Source organism: Cyprinus carpio, chromosome B16, assembly GCF_018340385.1.
Source record: "Cyprinus carpio isolate SPL01 chromosome B16, ASM1834038v1, whole genome shotgun sequence".
Lineage (NCBI taxonomy): Eukaryota > Metazoa > Chordata > Actinopteri > Cypriniformes > Cyprinidae > Cyprinus > Cyprinus carpio.
In genome coordinates, this window is record NC_056612.1 from 19,988,485 (window position 1) to 20,014,193 (window position 25,709).

The following is a 25,709-nucleotide window of genomic DNA, read 5'->3' on the forward strand; positions in this document are numbered from 1 at the left end:
AAAAACGAATTAACGCTAATGCAAGGGTGTTTCTAATGCAGGGTCTATGGGAGGGATGGTAAATTTGACATCATTCTATCTTCTGACTGCCGTTGTCAGTCTGTCTCAATTTTTTTCCTTTTTTCGGAAAGTCGTGAAAACATATTGTGGAGTTTTTCTTTTACTATTTGAGCAAATGGGAACGCAAAAATATATATTTGTGGTACTCTCCCATTCGCTGCTCTCTAAGTTGACCCAACTATGACGACTTCCAATGCTGAGAAACCCTGAAATGTGAAAAGGGTCACATTTTGTTACACAATTTGTCATTCATGATGAGACATCTGCACTTCCCCACTCTAGAAACCCAGGCACCACAGTAATAGAAATACAACAAAAGACATATACAGATTAATATTCATTGAAAGGTCTGCTACTCACTGTCCTCCTCAGTTTGAAACATGACCTCCTTCCCTTCCTTCTTGCCCTCGGTGTTGGCAAGTGCCAGGCGTATTTGGATGGTGTGAAAAGGAGGCAGATCTCTGAGGGTGAAGCGTGAAATGTTGTGCTCAACAGCCAGGCATTCTCTCACTGTGGTGTTGTGCCCACCGCCGCCCCCTGCGGTTGTGTAGCGGTAACACAAAGAGACTGAGTATGTGTGGCAGCGGGTCAGGTTGAAGGCCGGCGTCTCCCACTGCAAGGTCAGCTGCCGGGACTGGATCTCCAAGGCTCGAAGACCACGCAGCGCCCGCATGGGCTCTATTGGAATAGAAAACGGTGAAACATTTTGTTAACATAAGGCAAAAATGCAGGGAATCTGCACGGAAACATCACCAGGTCACAAGAATTCTCGCCTACCCCACCAACTACAGGTAGGAGGCGCCACCACGGTCAAAAAGGTCGATGGACCACCTGCTAATGAGGACACAACTCATGCCAAATTACGTTAATTAATTCCACAGGCTGCAGGTTGTACTCTCTCTCCCGCCATTTGCCACCTCCGTGTCGCTAAGCATATCGAGTGTATCTGCCTGCACCTCGTCCAGGGGCCACGAGCCCTGTTCAAGGACACTCTGCTCTGCCAGTTACAGTTAGTGCAAGGTCGTTGCGTTAGGCCAACTATTTTTGGCATAACTCACATCTGTGTTCGTACTTTCTTATTTACCGGGGGCAGAAAGTTCAGCGACCACCTTTGGCGTATGTGATATAAAGAGACAGAGGAAGTTACTGTCTGTAGGGCACACAGCAACCTTAGTGTTTCTCACAGCGAGGGAGGGTGAACCAAGGACATCCAGCCTCACTATCAATGAGCACATTTGTCATGGTCCATTATTAAGACAATCAATGCATTTTGGTCAAATATATCTTCACATAATGTATTGTATTTCTTTGTTCTTTTAATGGGACCTGATGACTAATGGACCCAAGTGGGAAGGTATAACAAAGGGGATATGAGGTGCGCACTTCCTGTGAAAAGTATGAGGTCATGGCTCAAGGTCTTTATTGTTCCTCTCGAAACAATTCTCAGTAGACATGCTCTTAAGAATTAGGATTACTACTAAAGGTAAGGTGAGGAAGCTAATGCACCAAGAGCATGAGGACAGTGAATTAGAGGAAAAGCATTTCGTCTTGAAGTCCTCTAAAGAGAACGTGTATGGATCGCAGAATACTAATTCAGCACTTCTCCTGCAGAAATGCACTCGTAACATTAAGCTCCGTTAATCCTGAAATATCTCACACATCAGAGAGCTTTCGCCACATCTCTCTACACATTTCCTTAAGGTTTATATTTAGATTTACATTTCGTTTCATTTGTAGATTTACATTTAGATTAACTTCCAGCGTGATTGGATTTCTTATCAACAGAAGCACTTAGTGGACCTGAAAATGACACGAATGAGCGATGTTCGTTTCCTAAAATACACATTGAATGTCAAAAGGTCCCATTTGCCTCCACAGGAAATGCGACCAAAATAGAGTGATGATCGTCTTAATGGAACTATTGATTGTTGGTTAAAAGCAAACTAATGGGATGCTGTTGGCTTGTGTCGTCTTTAAAACAATCCAAGAGTCTACACTGCGCTCTTTGAGTAGCTCAAAAGGGCCTTTTGTGTCACCCTACTTCCCTTAACCTAGTTCGAAGGCTTTGTCTGGATGCCAAGAGCAGCGCTTCGAGCACCCACTCCTTGGCTCTTGTCCTGATGGGACCGAACCCAGAGGGAGCAGCCAGGGGCCTGGGGCAGCATGTCAATTCCTCACGGGCAGCTGGAAGTCCAAACAAGGCCAGTTTCTTTCCTATTACTCTAGATAATGTTGATACATGAGGTAGTCCTGAGAGAACTAAGGTTATACAGTGAACTAATGGGCGTGAAGTTCGGTTCGTTGGCTTGTAAAAAGAATGAAAAAGAATGAGAAACATGATTCTGTGATATTTGGGGTAAAATCATTTATAATGAGATGGATGGGAGTGGGTTTAATCAAATGTACATAAGAGCATTCGTATTCGATGTTAAATTATGGGAATAAAAATCATGAACGAATAAGCTGCTATATGTTATTTTCATTAAAGACATTTATTAAAGGGATAGTTCACACAGAAATGATTTGCATCACTTGCGCAGTCATACAATATTATGAAATATTATAATAATTTAAATAACTGTTCTATTTTAATATGTTTTGGAGTCTAATTTATTCCTGTAATGGCATGCTGGCTACAGGCACCATTCTTTCAGTCTTTATTGTCACATGATCCTTCAGAAATCATTTTAATATGTTGATTTGGTGCTCAAAAAAACAATTCTAATTACTATCCATGTTGCAAAAAATTGAGCTGCACATTTTTGATGAAACCATGACACTTTTTTTTCAGGATACTTTGATGTATAGAAAGTTAAATAGAACAGCATTTATTTGAAATAATAATTTTTAACATTATAAATGTCTTAACTGTCCTTTTTGATCAATTTAAAATTTTCACCAAACTTTTGAAATATACTATATACAGGTATAGTGACCAATGGTTGTCAAGCTCCAGAAGGAACCATAAAGCACCATAAAAATGTCATATAAGGATTCCTGACTCGGGCAGGATATTCAAGGTTTTCTGAAGTCATACAATAGTTTTGTGTGAAGAACAGACTGAAATTTAAATAATTATTTACTGACATTTTTACCCTACTCAACCATCACAGATTTCAAACTCGGTGCTCAGTCTTTTGGCTGGTTTCTCACACAAAGCTCCATTCAGAAAACATATACTGCATAAAATGCTTTTATTGTGCTTTTGTCCATTTTGGGAATTTTTCAGCACTCATCACAATCAACTTTCATTGCATGGGGAAAACAGCAGTATGCTGTTGAACACAACCTTATTTCATGCAAGAAAGAAAGTCAAACATGTTTGGAATCTCACAAGGACGAGTAAATGATGACAAAATATGCATTTTTGGCTTTCTTCTGCAGAACACAAAAGACGGTGTTTTGAAAAATGTAGTAACTCTTTTTGGCCATACAATAAAAGACTCATTAAGTTTCAGTCAATCAATAAAATAAAACTGTCTTTTGTGTTTGGCAGAAGAAAAAGTCTTAAAAACTTGAAATGTCACAAGGGTGAGTAAAAATTTTTTTTTTGGTGCACTGTACCTTTAAGTGATTACAATCCAGATTGTAACTCACTCCAATGAACACCTGAATAGACCCAGCAGCAGGTGGAGGTCCATCTGTGAACCAGTCTGTGGCAGAAGTACAATGTTTGTCCCATTGTTCCACCTTTTTCCCCTTTCTAATCTCCCTCTCCTCTGAGGAACATTCCTTTACATCACATCCTGCTCCTAATCACAACAACGCCTCATCAAGCACACCTGGCAGTGCTCGGCGAAATGTCCACCGGTTCCCTGACTGTGCCCACAGGACTGTGCCTGCTTTCATCATTTTTATGTAGGTCACTACCTACAGCCTCGCACCAGGATCCAATCTTCAGCTGCAGCCAGAAACAACCTAGTCATCTCATCATTCATTTCACTTTCTTCCAGTTTTTTGGCAGAGAAGTCACCCAAGGTCCTGGAAGTATCTAACGTTCTTGCAGTGGAACACAAAATAAAAATAAGCTGCTAAGAGAGAGAAACCATATAAGGTGACCCTAACTACACAAACAAATAAACTAACAAGGGATCTCAACAGGGAAGATTGTCAGCATCAGGTCTGCGTACAGGAGGTAATGGCATCCCCGGATGGAGGACATTTTGTGAGGCTCATATAGAGCCAGGGAAGATGATTACAGTCACCTTTGTAATGGAGGAGGTGGATTCACCTGCTGGATGAAGACAGATGAGCTGACACTTCTCTATCCAAAAAGAAAACAAAAGAATCAGGGAGAAAATGTAATAAAATAAATATCTTTTCTGTTCCACAGAAGAAAAACAAGTAATTCAGGTATGGAACGACATGAGGGTGAGTAAATGATGACAGAATGTCCATTTATGGATGGACTATCCCTTTAAGTGAAGCACACTTGAAAGCTCCATAACCAGACCTCTGAAGAATAGAATGTCCCTCCCTTGATAGCCGAAGCTAATGCATTTAGTAAAGAACCATAAATCCATCAAATTCAGTAAAACATTACATTTTGAATAAAAAAAAACTATTGAAGACGATGTTAGAAAACAAACATCTTGTCCTGGAGAGGTGGCTAAGCCTAATATTTTTTTGTGACGGAGCCCTCCGGAGGATAATCTGAATATCAAATCACATGACTGTAAACCCTAACCCCCTTTCAACCGTGATTAATAAGTCATCACAGTGAACGCACCAGCGTATGCGTGTGAGCAAGCGATGTCAAACAAATCAAAACTTGATAGCCTCTGACACAACATGGCGTTCCCACTAGTACACTCCTCCAAGACTCAATAATATCTACGACTTCTATTCAGTTGACGGCAGAAGAATACACAGGAGATTTGAGCACGAGCGGAGTATGGAAAACCTAATTTTGCTTCCAATCCCACTGATGTGCTTCTATTGAGTCAAAATTACATCTTCAACAGTTCAGCAAATATGACAGCAGCTTAAACAGCCCCAATATTCATGTGCAGCGAGGCACCACTGGGAATATGATGCAAATACTCCATTTAAAGAAGAATTTCAATCTAGACTTAATGTGGAAGTGGAAATGGAAACAGTAGGAAATATTTAGCGTGAACGTCTGCTCCTCATTTTCTCCGCCTTTCTTTTAGAGACAAAAGCTGTTTAAGACAAAAACGTGTCTCGAAGTGACTCACAGACGAATCTTTCTCGCTCCGACTCTCTCGTCTTATCTGCTGATGTCTTTTTCTCCCTGCCAGTGTTGTCATGCTTTTCCGCACTCCCTTTTTCACTCTTCTCGTCTTGCTTGCTGATGAATGGTAGGTGTCTGGTATAAGGAACAAGCTGGGAATGACTGTGATGTGTCATTTGAAAAGGCAGACAGTAATTTGTGTGATAGCATGTGTGTTTGGAAGAGGATGTGATGTAAAGTGGTGACCATTACTATGTTGACCAGGTCTGGGTCCAATCCTCAACCTGCATTTTCACTCTTGTTTTCACTCAGATAAAAGCAGGATCAATCTTCCTAATCACACCCTTTCCAGGACTGAAACAGCTGGATGTGGTGGAGACTCTCATTTGCAGGTAGAACCATGCATTACAGCCCCCTCGCTGTTTGTTTTGACAGGCACAAGAAGGCGCCGCAGGAGAGATGCCCACAGTTTCGGTTCAGAAAATTTAAGTTCCAATTAATCATCCACTTTTTCAGAAATAGATATATTTTATGAACCAGCATTAAACAGTTGACCAAATTCACATGCTGTTCATTAATGGTGTTTTTTTTTCTTTTATCGCTGATGTCACACATTTTTGCAATCTTGGTTTAGAATATGATAATTCATTTTAATGTTTATGGTACAGGGTATGTATAGAGTTGTTTTGAATAAATACTGTGTAAAATATGTATTAATTGACATTCTAAAATCCATTTATATATACTGTATACAGTATATATATATATATGCATGTGACATTCTCTGGTCACTCACCTGCACATTTGGTTCTGCTGATGAGGGGTGGTCCTGGTGGCCCCGTCCCACCCTCGCCCGGCCGGGTGAGCAGCACACTGATATGGTACTCTGTATCTGGATCCAGGTGCCAGAGCTTATAGGTAACCATGTTAACTCCAAGGATCTCCGACCAAGGTGCCTGGCTGGCCCGATATTCGATTTCCCGACGGATGATGGGGCCATCGCCCAGAATGGAGTTTGTGTTTAGTTGAATGATCAAATATGTGGAGCCCGCTCTCAACAGCTGGGGTGGAGCAATGGGAGATGGAGGAACTGTGACGGAGACAGAGAGGAGATGATGGTAAAAATCTATTCGAAAACATGTTAATACTGTAGCCCTTTTCAAGCAGCCCCCAGGAGAAATATGTGAAAACCTTTAATGTACTCTAACCTGAATCTGTCCGATCTCTTTTTTACACAGTTTTTTAAGCTAATCTTGAACAGACACTACTGACATGAGGTGAAAGAACATTTGCAGTTCAAACTGTATAACTCAAAAACACAAGTTCCAAGGGTTAGAATACCAATCTGGCCATGCACATTAAATCTCTAATAGCTGGTTCTTTCAAGTCCTCGAGGGAGAGCTATAAGTAAAGCAACAGATGTGCAAGTCCGTAGACTGTGGAAGAACCTCAGAAACAAAGTCATGATATTTATCATGAGCTTTTCATATCTGGGCCCCTGAGGAACTCAGCGGGCTACTACGCGGTAGCCACAATCTCACATTTGTTTTGCAAGGTATAAAAGATTTTAGATATACATTTAAACCCTGACTAATGTCTAGAACTTCGAAGGGTCTTGAGTTATCAAACAATTAGCGAAAGAAATCGATTTGGAAGGATGGAAGTGAGGGTCCAACGAATGAGAAGATATCTTCGCTGACTTTTCCCATGACTTATCTTCGGGTCTGCTGTGTCTGCAAACTTTCTCTCTCAGGGCCAGCTGCAGATGGCAAATATCCAGCTAGGGACAGAGAAAGCCTCTCCAGGGAGATATATGAGATGGCAGAGAATAATAAAGCTCATCTTGTCTGTCAGAGAAAGGCTCAGAGAATAATATAAAGTCAACTTAGATGCCGCTTTCATATGCGAAGAGACATAAAAACGGGCCATCTCTGCGATTCTCCCTCTATCCAGCATTGGTTAGGGCAGATGATTAATTTCACCCCGAGAAAGCTTCTTTCGCAAGAGTAGAGTTCAGTGTTAGTGTGAAAAACAGATCTGAACCTTACTGACTGACAGAACAATTCTCATTAGCCCTCTGGCTCCTCTGCATTAGGCCTGTTGCTGTGTAATCTATGGGCCCATTGAGGAACAGTGAGTTGTGAAATGAGTTGATCAAGCTAATTAAAGGAATGATTAGCCTCTCGTTAGTGGGGGCAAGCGTGGGAGGGCAGTTTGGAAAAGACAAGGAGAAGATCAGAGCAAAGGGAAGGGAAAACTAAGGTGAACGTAATGAGATTGCGTCAATGCTGCCGTGCTAGCATGTGGGCCTATAGCTTTATGGACTCGTCTGGTGGGGCCAATCTGCCGTGTTTAACTGAGGTGCAGTAATGCATTTTAAATAGGACCTCCTGTCGAAGTAAAAGCCATCAGAAAGCAATGCCAATAACATGCTGCAGAGGGAATGCAGCTATAGTCTGAAATGGCTTTAAAGCTCTCTAACATAGAGACACAAATGCAAACGAGTCTCATTATAAGTTGTGCTTCATATTACGATGTTCCCAAGTGGATTATGCCTACGGCTTTGGTAAAAATATAATGATGAAGTTGTAATGAGTCAGTGTGACAAGTGCTACAAGAGCAAGTGCTTTGTATCGAGCACTTTCCTGAACATTTGATTAGTCAGTCCCCTAGAAACACTGCATGTCAAATGAGTTTTGAATTTGATGACAAGATCTAGAGAACATTAACAATTTTACCCCTGAATATAGTTACATTTAAGGCATTTAGCGGGTGCTCTTATCCAATTGCTTTAGCACGAAAACCATGCAAATTAGAAGGTTATCTGTTGGGAAAAGTATTGCCACCTATATAACAAGGGCGTTTTCTCTTAGCAGAGAAAAATTTGGATTGCAAAAACCAAACCAAACCAAAAAAAAAAAAAAAAAACTAATAAAACTAATGAAACTAAACCACTTAAAGGGGTCATGAACTGCCTCAGTTTTTATTTTGTACTGTTCTCTATACTCTGAGGTCCACTTATAATGTTATCAAGATTTTTACATCAAAAAACATAATTTTGAAGTAACAGGATATTTTCTGTCCTGTTTTTGACCCCCTCATCGGAAAGCTCCGTTTGAATAGGCGTGGCGGATTGTTTATTAAAAATAAAGTACATTCACTCTTTTCTAATGTTGGAAACAGAAGGAAGGTAATGCAAATACTGTTTTTCTTCAACTTGGCACTGCACAACATCTTGTTGTCTTCAAAACCATCTTTATAGTTTAGTTTGTGCGTAGACCTGCACATTCGTCTCTCTCTTAAAACTACATGTGTGAATCAGTGGGTGGAGCTAAAAAGACTAATTTCCATCTTCTTCTGTGGAGGCAGTGCTTATTCACACTATTACATCATAGAGTAGAACATTCCAAAAGCTATCTTTTTGGCAGACTGCCTTCAATATTAGCTGTTTTTAGACTAACGAATGTTTTGAGTTCTGAAACTTACAGGATGTTTTTATGTCAAAAGAACAAGGGAATTTTGGTTTCTCAGTTCATGTCCCCTTTAAATAAAACAAAACAGAAGGGATAATGCCCAACTTCTATGTTCACTCACAACTGGTTCAAAAAACAAAAACAAAGCAAACCTACTTTTGGACCACATCTGAATCAAGATGAACTTGAAAAGACTCCACTATTTTATTCTGTGATTTGGGTGTGAAGAAAGTAAGTGCTTAGCCTTGCTGTAGGGGCTTCAGGGTTAAATAATAAAAAGTGTGAGGGAGTACAAATAATTGAATAGATAGAAGTTTCTCTTTCAGGATCTCTGAGGGTATTACCTGTGATTTTTCATTTCTGGTTTGTTATGACTGCATTTAAAGAAAACAGCCTGAAGGTTTATAATGCTGTGCTTCTTGGTCACATTGTGGAATACAGTAAAGCTGTATTTCTAAACTCTCCGTAATCCGTAATGCTACATCTATCAACAGGATTAGCATGGTGCTGTCTCATAACCTCTCTCAGTATGCCTTGAGGACGGATGTTGAATAACCCACGTGGCTCCATCCATCCCTATCCTTATTCCACCCCTGACTTCTCCTTTTGCTTAGGGGATATCAATCTGACCTGGGTTTACAGGTGGACACAGAAAGCTGCCACTCCAGGCTGATGGGCAGGTGTCAACTTATATGGTTGAAATGACAAGTGGGAGGTTTAATTTGGTTCAAAAAAGGACAAAAAAAAAAATAATTTATGTACTGAACAAACATAAATTATAGCACAGTGGTTTGTAATTAATTAGAGCAAGTTTAAGTATAAAAAGTCAGAATTATCTTTTTTGGGTGTACTATCCCTATAAGCTTTCCTAAATACCAACTGCCAAAAAAAGTCTGCTGCTACAACAGTCCACACATTCTGTACATCCTTCTTACTAAACTGGCAATTTCAGGACAAAAGAGCTTAAGGTGTGAGAATGCAAGGCTATAATGAAAAAAGGATACAATGACATGGATTTAGCCAGAATCTCATTATCTTCTGATGTGCACATTATGGGCAGTAAAACGAAGACTGAAAGGACAAAAGGAGGAAAGAAAACAAGCTCTTCACCTTTGACAATGAGTTCAGCAAAGTTGGAGACGCCGGAGCCTCTGGAGGACTGCGTGACGCAGCGATAGAGGTCCTGCTCTGGCTTCTGGATGTCCTCCAGTTGAAAGGACACTGAGAAGCGGTTGCGGCCCAAGTGCTTGACAGAACCACCTGAAGACATTTCACCATTGTGCCGCTAGAAAATAAGAAAAACAAGAAAATGCTACAGCCTAGTCACCAAGCACATGCTGCCAAGTACTTACATAAACACTGAATGAGCAATGCACTTTTTCTGGAGGCTAGTCGTAGCGACAACAGAACTTCTGGAGGGATAGAGCCATTTGTCATTAAGCTCAGGATACAAATGCTCAGCCAAAACAACACTAAATTGCATTTGCCCAATTATATTACTTCTTGATGATGAAGTTATCAATTATGCGATTTATGTACACATATATATCATAAGTGACAGGCTGTCAAGCTGCAAAAAGCACAAAAAAAACCCACATAAAAGTATGACTGGTTATTATAATAATATTAAGTTAAGTTACGCAAGTAACCTAACTTCTTCTTGTAGGTGCATGTAAGAAACAGACCTATATTTAAGTAGTTGTTCTTGGACAATCATTAGTGAAAACATCATAAGTTTGTGTATGCCCCATAACTGATTACAATATGCAAAATATAAATAAGCATATATTTAAAATTGCATGAATGAGATATGAGAAGCAGCAAAGAAGATACATGATGGCATGGATTTTTTCATAATAATTTTTGGAGCTTGACAGCAGTCTTGTTAACAAAACAAAACAAAACAAAACAAAACTAAACTAAAAATAAAATAAGGTTGAATACCAGTACAGAGCTTGACAGCAGTCTTGTTAACAAAACAAAACACAAAACAAAAAACAAAACAAAACAAAAAAACAAAACAAAACAAAACAAAACAAAACAAAACAAAACTAAACTAAACTAAACTAAACTAAACTAAACTAAACTAAACTAAAAATAAAATAAGGTTGAATACCAGTATTACTAAAACTGAAATACAAATAAGTTAAAGCAGAAAACAGAACCAAAAACTAAATATATAATAAAAAATAAAATGTACTTTAAAATATGAATAAATACTACAATCGTATATAAATAACACTAAAATAACTGTTCACTATTCACTTTTATTGTATGGAAAAGAGCAGCAACAACTTCTCATGGGTTTGCTATAAATCACAATATTTGCATTTAAAATTGGACTAAATAAACATTTAATTTACTACTTTAAGTGCAATGACACAATTTCATTCAGATAAATAACAGTGAATAGCTTCGGTTTATTTTGAAAGAGCCATAAATGTTGGACACCAAAGTATGATTCATCTGAATAAGGGCCAAAAATGAATAAGTCTTGAAAGTCTCGCTTGTCACAGAGTATCAGGAATTGCTACGTGGAGCTTTGTGAGGCACCAGACACGTCTTTCACACAAAACCACACTTGATAACAGCAAGCTTTCACTGCGGCTCAGGTAATTTAAGCGAGACAGTGGTGTGAATAGCACCCATCCAAGATGTCAACGCATTCCCTCTTTCCCCTCTCTGAATACCAAGGACACAAAATGAGCACCGAGAGTGCACTCATACTAACGCATACTAAAGCACTTCAAGAAGGATGTCTGCGGCTGCTACACAACTATGTGTGTTTGTTTATTATGGGGCTGCTAAAGTGTTTAGACTTTCATTGTGGTTCAAGACCACACAAACCAGACCTGAATGCAGGGGTAAATGTGTGGGCAATGGCTGCAAATTTGAGGTTCGCATAAAACAAAGCAAAACGTACAATCATCTGGCTTTGAGAGCCACTCGTCTTTATTCAACCTAGCAATCACATTCAGTGAACACAAACATGTAGGATAAACATAGGAGAGCTGTGGACAATCTGTTTTGGACTAAGCGTGCCACGCATTACTGATGCATTTGACCCATGCGTTTGTCTAGTATTAGCTGACACACTTGATAAAAAATGACAATAATGTAATTAGAAAAAAAGTAAAATGCACTAAAATGTATTTAATCAAGTTACAGTAATATTGTTTTTTTGAAGTGAAGCTGTAGAGTCATATATCTCCTGCTGTGTTTAGTGGAGGAATGAGCACTTCAGAGGGTTTGAGGACATTGATTATTGCAGAATCTTGTGTTGCTGTGACAGCTTGCAACCACGGGCATCTGTCCTTGACCTTGATGTGACATAATCACTCATATGATTTAATTCCACCTTTGATGCCAGAAACTTCAGCTCTCCGAAGACAGTGGGAAATGTTCCTTCCAAACATATTGTTACAGCCTAAAAATGCTCCCAGAACAATTCTTTTATATAATGAACAGTGAAGCGGTGTAGCTCTACATGGCTTTGCTTTGAAGATTGACAGTAACTCATTTTCTGAAAAGTTTTTGGTGAAACTTTGGATAAAAACTAAATGACAAAGAAAAGGAATTCTGATTTCATAAACATGGCCTTTCTGATCTCATCTGAGGGACAAAAGAAGTTTTAAGACCAAATCAATCTGAAAAAAGTGTTCCTAAAATGTACTTTTTAAACATTAACATTCAGGTGCTTTGAGTCAGTTTGGTGCTATAATTTTGCTGACTAGCAGCAAGTCACAACTTTAGCCTTTGGCTGATTATTATTGAATTTGACAAAACCTGATTATTCGCACTAAACACAAAAAATCTACTGTATACTCACCTCCAACAGAAACTTCTCTGCTTCATTAGGACGTCCAGCTGCCACACACTGGAAAGTGGCGTTTTGTCCAGCGTTGACCTCCACATCCCCCAAACGGGAAAAATGAGGGGCTTTATCTGAACATAAAAACATAAGGGGTTCAGAATAATAATAATATATATATATACATACAAAGAAGAGGAAGCAAAGAACCATTTATTACCATACAAAACCATTCAGAAGTTTGGGATCAGAAAGATTTTTTAAAGAAATTAATACTTTTATTCAGCAATTAATAAAAAGTGACAGTAAAGACATTTATAATACTGTAGTAATGACTGATGAAAATATACCTTTGCTATTATAGGAATTAATTATGTTTTAAAATGTATGTAAAACAGCTGTTTTAAATTGTAATAATATTTCACAATATTAAAGTTTTTATTTTTGTATTTTTTATCAAATAAATGCATCCTTGGTGTTAATGATATACTTCTTTCAGAAACATTTAAAAATGCTTAAAAGTCAACACTGGCCTTTCTAAATACATATTTCTTATATGAACATGGAAAAGATTTTTCTTCAACTCCACGTCTGAACCAACTGGTTCCATTCTGGCACTTTTTATGATACAATCAATTCCCGCCCTACATTTTTCTATTTGAATACTCAAACATATCATATTTCTGAAGTAAAATGCATTGCGAATGTTGTTTCACACGGACTTCAAACGAGGGGAGGCGATCTCTTAGTGGCCAGAAATGTTGATTTGTTCCAGTTTGATTGGCTAGTTAATCGTTGTGAAATTGTTCCACATATGGAATGTTTTCTTGCCTGCATGTGAGACACTTGAATCCTATGAAATAAGGTCTAGATGATCTTCCTCCAGCACACGTGGTTCTTGGTCCTTTAAACGTAATCGATTTTTGTAAGGTCTCAGTTCAACTAAACTGCAATATGACCTTTTGAATTTAAAAGTCATATCTATTCCTTTGAAGATATTTCTTGTAACTGAATAAATAGAATTTGGCATTAGACCGGATAAAAAGAAGTAGATAAATAGCATAGATAAAAATAAAGGAATACTTTATTGATCCCCACAAGAAAATACAGGTGCAGGATTGCTGCAAGATGCAATGCAATGTGCACAAAAACACCCCAATGAAGAGACATAGCACTGTCGAGATATTACATACATAGTCTGCACATATATTGCAAAACACTCTGTATAAAGAAACCAATTTCAGAGCCTGAAGGTGGTGGAGGAGACACCACTCATTCAAGTTCTGAAAGTCTACAGGAAGGTTGACATGAGCAAGAAGCAAAAAAGGTAAACAGATAAATACTGTGGCTGTATTCTATCTGGCTCACACTAGCTCTTGTTGCGGAATGCGTAAATGAAACTTTTTAGATTTCGTACTTTCTTTACACCAGTTCATTGAATGGGTGTCAGATGTAAAAATGCCCTCAGGCAACATGAATAGCTTCATGTGGTAGTTAACACTGTTTAGTCTCAGATAGGAAAGAGTTCCTAAGGGAACTGCAGCCAGCCTTACACATCTGACAGTCTGATTGTTACTTAAACAGTGTAAGATTTATGTATAATTTTATATTTTGAACTACTGAACTGTTTCTATGTGCGTGGTGATAAGAGACAAACTCACTTCCAATGCTCCGACATAACAACTGCATGAATATTTGATCAAAGATTAAAATGCAAACTTGTAAAAAAAGTTGGATACGGCTTCGATATAATTTGGATATCCACATACCGTAGTTGTAATCTATCTTTCATCTGTTAATGATGATTAGATGAGTTTGTTTCTTCATCTGAACAGATTTAGAGAAATTTTGCATTTTACATCACTTGCTCACCAATGGATCTTCAGCAGTGAATGGGTGCCGTCAGAATGATAGTCCAAACAGCTGAAAACACCTCATAATAATCCACACCCCTCCAGTCTATCAATTTAAGTCTTATGAAGTGAAAACCTGTGCATTTGTAATAAACAAATCCATCATTAAGGCTTTTAAACTACCAATTCATAATTCACACTTCCTCCAGTGAAAATGTCCAATTCATTTGTCTTCTCACATCTAAATCCACAAAAATGTCAAAATGTCTTCATGAATTTGTTTATTACAAATATGTTTATTTCACAACATTAATTGATGGACTGGAGTCATGTGGATTTTTGTGATGTTTTAAACAGCAAACGTATTATTATTTTTTTTTAGCAAACTTTCATTTTGGGGTAAACTAGCCTACTCCTTTAATGATAGACTTTAGTTTCCATTAAATCTTTTGTCTGTGTCATTCCATAAGAATCTCCAATGTACATTTGTTTACATTTTGGCTAATTTCCATATGATGCAGTAATGATTGGATAAAAGAAGCATAATAATCTTTCAGTAGGTTTCATAGCAAGGCTGTCTTGCTCAGATTTGCAGCCCTGTGTTGGAGTTCTATATCATTTTGCCTTCTGTAACCACAGGGCTTCCCTCCTCTCTGGCAACAGCTTCCTGCTTGTGCAGGATGTATATAAAATCATCGTTAACTGCCTACCCACACTGCACACAACTGAAATCTGTCAATCAAAGCAGATAAACAGGTTATGAGGTTTGATATAATAGAGAATGCTGTTTTGTACATCCACCCTGAGCTTGTATTATTTATCTAGGGTGCATCTCAATCAGCTCCCTAGCTCCCGAGCTCATGAATCAGTAGATCATGTACATGAATTGGGTCACTGGTAAGTTCTCTGACTCACTGCACGTTGGGACAGTGATCACTCGAATTCCAGAGACATGATTACATACAACGTTCAATGGACAACATAGTAGAACATCACTCCATGAATTAATAAACAACAGACAGGACCAATCTAATTTTTATGTTATTTATTTTAAACACATCATTCTGTTATATGTTCTTACAACATTTCAGCCGAATATTAATTTTAAATGTTAATTAGATGTGTTCAATCCCTGTCTTAGCAATGTGTGTTTATGTTGAAATATATATAAAGAAAAAATCATTCGTGTGTCATTATATTTATCGAGTTGGCTCGTGTGGTTTATGTTTAGCGCTTCAGAAATGTGACGTTATTTCCGGTAAGGGAGCATAGTGAGCACCGATGCTCCCTAGTTTTCACGGTGCATTGTGGGATTTTTCAGGGAGTGAATGTTCCAGTGCACTGAAAGAATTTCAGGATTGAGACAGCTCTTAAAATGGCCGAATCCCTGATCAGTGCCCTTAATACTGAACAAGGGAGCTGATTGAGACGCACCTCTTCTGTGTAAAACCAGGCGGAGGCCCAGGCTAAATGGTAGTCCACAGGTGGCAACATGTTCGGTGGAAATGTCACTGTGTGATGCTCAGTTCATGTTTTTATGAGCCAACATGAATCAAAAGGCAAATATATATGTGTGTGTGTGTGTGTGTGTGAAAAGGGACTGAAAATCTGCTATGTGCTGCAGCAAAACAGGTTTAAAATATTATGTTTGCATCCTAAAGCCTTTAAATACTGCATACTGCAGTTACCACCAAACTAAAGATAACTGAAAAAAAAAAGAAAAAAAAAAACATAACTGTGTGGAGAATAAAAAAGTAAAGAACCCACACCCTCTTTTAAATCATAGAAAAATCTTCTCTCTTTCCCACTCTTTCTACTCTTTTTGCCTTCCTTTCCTTTTTGACTTGTCTTGCCAAATGGTGATTTCCGCAGTCTGGCGCAATGCCACTCTCGACAATGTGTGTCCAGGTCCTGATGAGAGTTTTAATTATTTAATGTGCACAGTGGGGCTTAGATGATGCCATCTGCCGCCTGCAGGAAGTGGGGAGGGGGGCGAAGGAAGAGGGTGTTAGGGAGACTCAGCAGAGATGAGCTTTCATGACCACAGCATCTGTTGACTTGCTTGTTTGGAATTGCACTTTATTACCATCTAATAGTACTTTGTCAATTTTCTCTGTTTAAATATGTATAAATATCACTACAGTTTTATGAAGCCTTAAAAGCGTTAAGATGTCCCTCAGAGGTTGTGAAAAGGATTGTTAATTTTGAGTGAAGGCCGCATCTCTGCGGCATGTCACCTAACCCTATCGGCTGGTCACTAAAATGCATTTCAGCACATCGGTAACAATTACAGCCGATAATTGTGCTGTCGGAGCCTTTTGAATTAGCCTTAAAAAAGGCTTGCAGCTCTTAAATAAACATACAGACATGCTGTTATCGTATGAGGCAGCTTGTTTTAATAAAAGCCATTCAGATAAGGGGAAATTCACTAAGAATGAATTGCATCCACTGTGTGTCATTTATTTACATACACAGTCTGCATTGTTCTAGCACCTAAATCACTAAAGAAATTGTGCAAATAGACACAAACATGGATTCAATCACAATATGCTTGACAAATTTGCAATTTATGGATTTACAGGTTGATTCTGGGTGTTTGGTTTGGGAGATTCAGCAGTATACTGCGATCTGGTGTACTTTACTGGGACTGCATAACATCCTTATACTACTGAAATCTAAACACCTGAATCAACTCTTAAAAAATGCAATGCACTTTAAAAGACTACTAACAGCACTCTTGTCTAACATTTATCATCATTTGATAAAATGAAGCCAAGATCAATAGGAAATGTACAAAGATGTATTTACTAGCTGCTTTTCAAGTTTCATCACTCCGTCATTCCGTTTTTACTTTCACTTTCTGCACAGTGAACTGACTGAGATTAAGTTGTTGACTGGCATAACTCTTGCATGTTTGCATGTTGTTTATGCTGCTGTGCTGCGTGGTCAGTGAATCGCTTCACCCTGCGGTGTGGTGGCAAAACACACTGTTGCTCACATGAAACATTTTTTATATGTGAGTATTATGACACAAGTAAGGTACAAAGCTTTGTTTATAAGAGAAATAGGCCTAATGGGTTAGCAGGCAAATGTTACATCGTGACCATGCTTCGATACATTTAAACACTTAAACCCTTTGTGTTCTGTTTTGCCGGTTGGTCACGAATTTCCACGACTTGAATAATATTTATGGTTTCTTTTCCCAAATCCTCAACTTCTCGCAGGTTTATTTTTAGGATTGGGAATCGAAAATCGATTCTGATTCCAGAATTGGATACTTAAGGTCAGGAATCGGATACTTGTTGTCAAATTAAAATTTCGATTCCGCCTATCAATGTCACATGTATGATCTGTATTGGTTTAGTTTTCTGTGTTTCCGTAATCCTGCCTAGTTTGTTGCCAAGGTTTTTGATTAATTAGTTTTACACCTGTTTCTGTTTCTCCCTGACTGCGTTCCTAGTATTTAAAGTACTCTTTTGGAACTCTATTACTTCGTTGTGCGCTTGTGTTCACACCAGACCGTTACAATCGATTCTTATGCGCTTTTTTTTTTTCTTAATCTGTGAGGACCGGACCTAGTGATCTGCCAGGACCTAGTTTGGCTACATTTGCGATCAGATGCCAAAAAAGCTAAGTATAATATCTGTGATAGCTAAACATGTTGCAAAAGAGGTGTCACCATGATTTTTCAAGGATTCTTTTATAATTCAAGTTCTATAGAACAACATTTATTGCAAACAGAAATCTTTTATAACATAAATGACCTTATTGTCACTTTTGATCAGATTAATGCACCCTTGATGATTTAAAAAACATTACTATAATTATATATAAGCCTAAAAAACTGAAAAGAATGACAAACACTTAACAGCACATTACAACCTTTTTTAAACTAAACTATAGGTGGTTGGTGAAAAAGAAATGGTACAAAGGTTTCATCCCTTAAAATCTCTATCTGACACAAATCACCAAAAATGAAAACAAAATACAAATCGCATGACATCCAATTCTACCATTTCTGTAAATCACACAGTACATAAAAAATAATTTAATAAACACCAGTCTTCACTACTAACCATTACAACATAAACTTCCAGTCTACAGTCAGCGTATAAAATCAAATGTCTAGCTCTGCTGGATTAGGGATGTTTAAAGGATTTCTACTCTCCCCCTCGGCAGTAAAAGACATCCCAGCTCCGTACACTCAGCGTCTCCAAGGCACTAGAGGGCCGAACATCACACACTCCCTCACAACAACTCCTCCCTACTCTGATCTGTTTGTTTACTACCATGTCCTGCAGCCAGGAGGGTCCACGTTCATGTTAACTAATGCAGTACATATGCAGCATACTGATGCATGCATTGCATAGTAAATGTTGAATGTAGCACCAGCATAAAAATAACTGAACTAGCTGATATACCTCAATGGAGTACAAATGGAGACTTGCTTAAAAAGATCTTATTAATCTGTTACATGTCTAATTTAGTTGAGTAAATAATTATTTGGCTATTGGTAAACATTATCCAAATGACAGCCTTTTTTTGAACTTTGCACTGATGAATCATTCATGTTACAAAATCACGCTAAAGATGTTGTATAAAGCAGACTTAAAATTGGAATGAAGTGTGACGGGACTCCGTAAAAAAACTTGTTCCTGAGACTTTTCACACAAGATGGAAACTAGATCTTTTCATCATCAAAGTAACAATGTAGCTGTACCCTGCTGAGCTAAAAGCCAAAAGCCAGTGTAGAGACTGAAACAAGGATGAAAGGTGAATTTGGGTACAAAAGTGTCTTTGATAACCAAATTATGTGGGCTTACAGAACCATCAAGAGAATCTGTACCGAACTGGACCTGCATAGAAAAATGTACTTCAGAAAATTGTACTCAATATGAGAGCAATGTAAATCTCAATGTGTCACTGCTGAAAGAAGTTTGATGGAGTTTCATGTTAGAAAAACTTCTATCTGGATTTTGACAATGGTTGATGCCAATATCAAGACTGCATGCTGGTAATATACATTTATTGAACAATTAATATAATTTATTATATATTAGTGCTGTCAATTGATTAAAAACAATGTTTTTCTGTAAATAATCATGAGTAATCACACCTAAAATTAAAATTAGTAAATAAATATATTTTTACATTGAATCTTTAAATTATCGTGGAAGCAACATTAAGGCAGTATATTTTACATACATATTTACTATGAATTATGAATGGGTATCACAGATAGCAGTACTTATACTGATGCATTTTTATCGATTTCTGTGGATAAAATGAGTAAATATACCCCTTCAGCTTTAGAGTAAAATTTGTGCAATACATTTTAAGCCTAAACTGGACAGGACTAATAGCAATAATGGCCAAATATTTGCCTCTCTTTCATAAACACAAAGTTTCATCTATTTACTCTTGCTGTAATTTATGATTGCCTTCTCTTCTAAGAGTAATAATGCTAGCAATGCTATTTTTACCTTAAGACTTGTAATAGTGGTTAATGCTTAACATATTCCTTTCTTTTGTTTTACTCTAGCATATTGGTTCAAAATAGCATAAACAGACAACAATATTACATCCATGAAAAGGCTAATGTGATCCCAGCATTTATACATTCTCATGCTGTTTAAACACACTCCCACACTATAATGACAGGTGTGTGCTACTTACAACAGGGGTAGTTCAACAGGAGTATGTCATCAACTGCAATGTAGCCTTTGCGGTCCACAGTCGCCTCCAGCAATATCTGAAAATACAAAGAGAGGAGAACATGACCTGCAGAAATGTATTTATTTGGCCTTTAAAATCAGAGTGGTTTTAACATTTGCATGAAGTAGTGAAATTACAATGATGTTACAGAGCAGAAAACCATCTTCTTAATTAATATTCTGGTCTTTGCTAATGGGGAAAATACACTTAATTCAAGATATAATTTATAAAGTCAAGTCTTGTTCAATTAGTCCAATAAAATCAAACCTTATTATCGTAAACCATTTTGCATCTTGTTTTAAGGCTGTTCGGATGTGGTACAAAGTGGTATTTAGTAAACACCATAATAATAGTTTTAATCAAACTCACAAAAAGTGTTTTAATGGGCTGTCTGCTCTAGATTTTAACTATTGTCTGACATTTTTATTGTGCTTCATTAAGCTTACATTAATGAAATAATGAATGAGAGAAAACAAGGCAAACAGGGACGATACTGTCAACCACACTGAAAGCAAGCAAAACACATCATTCATCGTTTTGACATTTTGCATCTTTTTCATGAGTTTTCCTTTTGCAAAACGTTTTGACAGTCATTGAGAGAACAGAAAACGAGAAAAAGGATGTCACAGCAAGTAAAGAGAATGAGAAAGAGAGAGAAAATAGATGCCAACTTCACTAAGGGCCCCTGAGGCCTACAGGAAATAATGGCTTCATAAGAAGGCCTTCGTGCACTGTGACACATGGCTCTCATTTGGCATGCTGCACACACACATACACACGTGCGCGCGGATACGCACCGGCTCATAATGTGAGCGTAAGGGGCACGAGTCCCTAGGGACCTGGAGAGAGTCTCCACACTCGCCAAAGGCTATGAGCAAAGGACGGTCGCACCAGTGTAATGAAATCAAATCAATATTGTGCGAATGACAGTGATATTATTACACATCGAGAGCGTGGAGGCCATGTTTGCTCTTCACTACAGTGGTTGGCTTGGCTGCCCACGCTTGAAGTTATTGCTTTAAAAAAAGAAACTCTTTTTGTTTACTGTCTAGTAACCAAGCAAATCACAGTTATGACCGAATTGTGTTTTCAATCATAAAAGGGTGTTTCTTGAACTTCAGAAACTCTCTTAAAAGTTTTCAACTGTTTACATTATTTATTTAATTTCTAACAGTGGACATGTATTATTGCTGCCATTTTTTCCCCATTAAGGTCATCTCAAACGATGAATTGTACTTGATGGAAACAGCAATTTTTAAAGGAATAAACTGGCTGACTGTTTTGTCTTGATGAGGCAAATTTCACAGTTTGTATTCTAAACACAACGAAAAACTACTTTCACACGTTTTGCCAAACGTTACAAAGCTTAATTGGAAAACAATGCATAATAATAGTATTCTGCAAATCTGTGATATTTGGCTTGACATTTCTGCTTTCTTTACACATCACATGTCTGATATTTCATTTTAAACGCTTCACTGACAACTGACCACACAATGTCCCTTTGGTAAACAAGTACACTAACTTAGAAATGACGTTTAGTATTCTCACAATTAATATTATATTTTTTTATGTATTTATTTAGATGCATTTTCATATTTCAAGGCTGAAAGATGTGCCCTAGGGTAAAATAATAAAATCAATGCAAAAGGAAAATGAGAATAAGCAAAAGTAAATGATGAAGACATGAAAAAAGGTTTAATAAAAACATTAATATTTTGAAATATTATTACAATTTAAAATAACCATTTTCTATTTTAATACATTTTAAAATAATTTTTATTCCTGTGATGACTAAGCTGAATTTTCAGAAGCCATTACTCCAGTTTTTAGTATCGTCAATGTTAAACCAGCTGTGCTGTGATATATTCAGGATTCTTTAATGAATGGAAACTACAAAGGAACAGCTTGAAATCTTGAAATAGATTTCATTTGTACCATTATAAATATCTTTAATGTCACCATTGATCAATGTAATGCGTCCTTGCTGAATAAAAGTATTAATTTCTTTTTAAAAAAGAATGAACTGAATAACTGTAAATGCATAATTCTATGCACAATCCTTAAGTTGAAGAAATCTAATTAATCCTTTGCACAAAAATTACTAGGGAACATTGCAATCGCTGTAATGGGATTTGTATGTGTTGCAGCCGTCGCTCATAGTTGATGGCAATATCTCAGAGCTGTCATGTTACCGGCATTCGTTCCACATTCAATTTCACCGTCACCTGGTCAGAAGAACATTCCAGTCTGTCAGAAGCCTCTTATTTCATCAAGGAACAGCATGAATTCATCCTCCTAACCCTGCCTTGACCTCCATCGGCGCTGACAAACGTGAAGATGGATGTGAAGTCTCTGATTGGGATCTAAAAAACACAACGTGCTTTGCGGGAAAAGACAAGGAAAGCGACTCCAGACAGCAGGATATACAGCCAGTGTTGGCTCAGGCTTGGTAACCCAACTTTAATCTCCTGTTGGAAAGGACTGCCATATAACCACAATAAACTGACACCAGACCTGCAGGATGATGCAAGGGGAGATTACTCAGAAATGTGTTTTTTCGACTTCTCCCCACCACTGCACGGGTGTGCCGCTGCTCACATGCCATCAGCACTCCGAAACAAAAGACAAAATCACATATTTCTACGGAGGCGTTCTTACACTATTAAACTCCTCTAGCCGTATCACATTTGTTCTAATCAGTGGCTAGCTCCCCCTGGAGAATATATATACACTTGGAGCAAATGTCTCTGATTTATGATGGACATAAAAAAGAGTGAGGAGGTTTTCTGGGTATGGAAATGCAAGGCTGAGTTGAATCTTATGTTTCTCTGTGAATAACACAACCGTCTCTATATTTCTTCTATAAGCAAGAATTATCACAGCAATGGATTATTGGTTCAAAACAGTAGAGGTATGCGTGTGTATCTTTTCCAATAGGCTGTCAAATCAAATAATCATGATTATTCACAACCAAAATAAACATTTGTGATTGCATAACGAGTGTGTACTATAAACCTAACCCTAACCCTAACATCTGTATATATTTAAGAAATCATAATTAATCGATTTGACAACCCTAGTTTCCCATTTACAAGGCAGAAAGATACATAAAAACAATCAATGTACAGTAATAAACTTATCACTAGAGATCAATAGATTTTACTTTTTTTTATGTTACAGTGTCCAAAAATGCCATTCCTAAAGAATGACCAACAATTCTTAACTGAATGAAATAATAATAATAATAGATGTTGTTGTTGTGGTTGTTATTCTTATTATTAAATAACCACCAATCATTCTGGTTAAAATATTATAATATTTTCATTCCCAGTAGCAGAATTACAATACATTGTGCCTCATTTTATCTAAATATATTTTGTAAGTGAAAGAAAGTTGAAACTTTTCAAACAATAAATGACACATGACTGTCTGAACCAACTACTAATTCCAATTATGTAGCTATGTTAGATTGCTTATATTAATTCTAAAATCCACATTCTAAACTTAAAAAGCAGAAAAAAACATATTTTAAGCCAAGCCAAATCAGCTAGATGCACCAGTTAAAAAAAAGGTCAAAATACACAAAGTAAAATATGTCTGTTGACAAGAAGAGGAATGAGAGCTCAGTCAGAGAGAGAGAGAGAGAGAGAGAGAGAGAGAGAGAGAGAGAGAGAGAGAAGGAAGATGTGAAGGACCGCAATCAAGGAGGACAGACACAAACAAACCAGGCTCTCTAACAAGGACACGCTCTCCTCAGAATCATTCAATCCTGACCAACGGGTTCAGGTTCGGCTGATTAGTTTGGTCCAATTAGCTTCTGCTGGTAGATGTTGTAACTACAAAATAATCTTTCTCTCAAGGCCATTCAAAAACATCTGTGTTTGGCTCTAGAACAAAGTCATCATGAGGAAAAACTTTTTCCAGGTATTACAGACTCCATGGTTCGGCATGTTTTCAGTCAACAGACAAAAAAAAAGACCAGATCAAAATAATGAGACTCGAAAGCACAAAATGAAATGCATTCTATCCTGACTGCTCAAACAATGAATTCATCCTGGTGGAATGCCTTTTATTCATCTACGTTATTATTATTAATGGGTCTGACCTAATGTCTTCTTATGTCTTACATTTCTTTCTTCTACCCACCATCAATTTTTATTATTTACACTCTCGTGCCTTTTCTTAAGAATGTGTCAGGTTCAATTATTGTTCCATAGCTTCAGATTTGTTGTGCAACGTGGCGGAGAGAGAAATACACAGATGCAGATTTCCTGATGTGATCTGAATTTAATTGGAAGCCTGTGAGAGACAGAAGTGAGTGAGAGAGAGAGAAGACGATATACAGAGGGAAAGGTACGGACGGGCTGAAACTAGATTCTTTTTGGCAGTCCTGGCAGGCCAGATAACATCTTTAATATTTGATAACAAGTTCCACTATCTATTACACCTTCACCAATAACAGCAGAAATATATGAGCGAGCATGGCAGACGGGGGAGATTTCAACTCGAATATTTCAAACTCAAGGTGATTCCGCCCTGTTTCCATTCTCCGATCTCTCCCCATCTCTCTCTATTCAATATTCCTTCGTTCCATCCCCTTTCTCTCTATTGATGTTCAGACATAGCAGACAGGAGGAAATATGGTATCTCGTGTCACATAAACGTAGGGGCCCATCATATCATGAGAGACAGGCCGCTGTCTCATATAGAGATACTCTGTCCATTGTTACGGTGTACGAAGCTCCTAAAAGCCCAACACTGATTCAAATGCACAATAAAGGAGCTTCATTAGTCTGACAGACATCATTACTTTTGATTAATTATGCCTATTTATTCCCTGATAAGTAGACATTCTCAGCTGACATACAGTAGTTCAATGCTATCAAAACAATTAACTGAGCATTCAAAATATATTTTTGTTTTGCTTATAACAGCACCATAAATTGTCAAGCAAAAGGTTTTTAGCTAACTTTATAGAATCAAACTTTAAATATATTAATTTTTATACTATAAAATGTAAATATAATAATTTATGTTGGTCATTATTACTATTATTGTTATTAAGAAGAAGAAGAAGAAGAAGCACTAGTAGTAGCAATCACTGAAACACTGATTATTAGTACAGTTTGTGGAGATTTATGAAAAGTTAAATATATTATATACACTTTATTTTTTTTCTTATAACTTAAATTTAACTCTGCATCATGACCGATAACTTAATGTCAATCTTTGAAATTGACTGGAATTTAATTGGGACTCTCAATTCAATCCTGAATGGCCGGCAATAGTGTTTACTTTAATAAAAGAACGTAATTATGACAAATTTAATTTAGGCAATGAGCAGCCACAAATGTGGACAATACATTGTCAAAATAATCAACCTGTGGGCTTGTTTATCAGAAATCTATTACCAGCTAAATCCATTTATTACGGTTATGAGGAAACAAACATTATTTTGTATGAAACCCTTAATTATGAGGCAAAACGAGTTGAACCAACAGGCTATTAGCTCCTTCCAAATAGAGATTTAGCCTGGATGGCCTTGTTACATGAATGAAGGATTTCATTTTTTATTAAAATAATCAGTTTAATGATTTCAG

The 25,709-nt window shown here is 37.4% G+C and overlaps 1 protein-coding gene across 19 annotated transcripts in view; it reads right to left on the reverse strand.

The window, feature by feature from the left end:
* The window catches only part of LOC109093672 (receptor-type tyrosine-protein phosphatase U), a 211,313-nt gene that overhangs the window by 64,769 nt on the left and 120,835 nt on the right, over positions 1 to 25,709 (reverse strand). For all 19 annotated transcript variants that reach the window (XM_042741371.1, XM_042741369.1, XM_042741380.1 and 16 more), the window contains exons 4-8: positions 20,068 to 20,143; positions 12,557 to 12,672; positions 9,838 to 10,012; positions 6,051 to 6,344; positions 421 to 738 (exon numbers count right to left, since the gene is read on the reverse strand). In XM_042741371.1, coding sequence (XP_042597305.1) covers positions 421 to 738; positions 6,051 to 6,344; positions 9,838 to 10,012; positions 12,557 to 12,672; positions 20,068 to 20,143 — 979 coding nt within the window. The remainder of the gene's footprint in view (positions 1 to 420; positions 739 to 6,050; positions 6,345 to 9,837; positions 10,013 to 12,556; positions 12,673 to 20,067; positions 20,144 to 25,709) is intronic.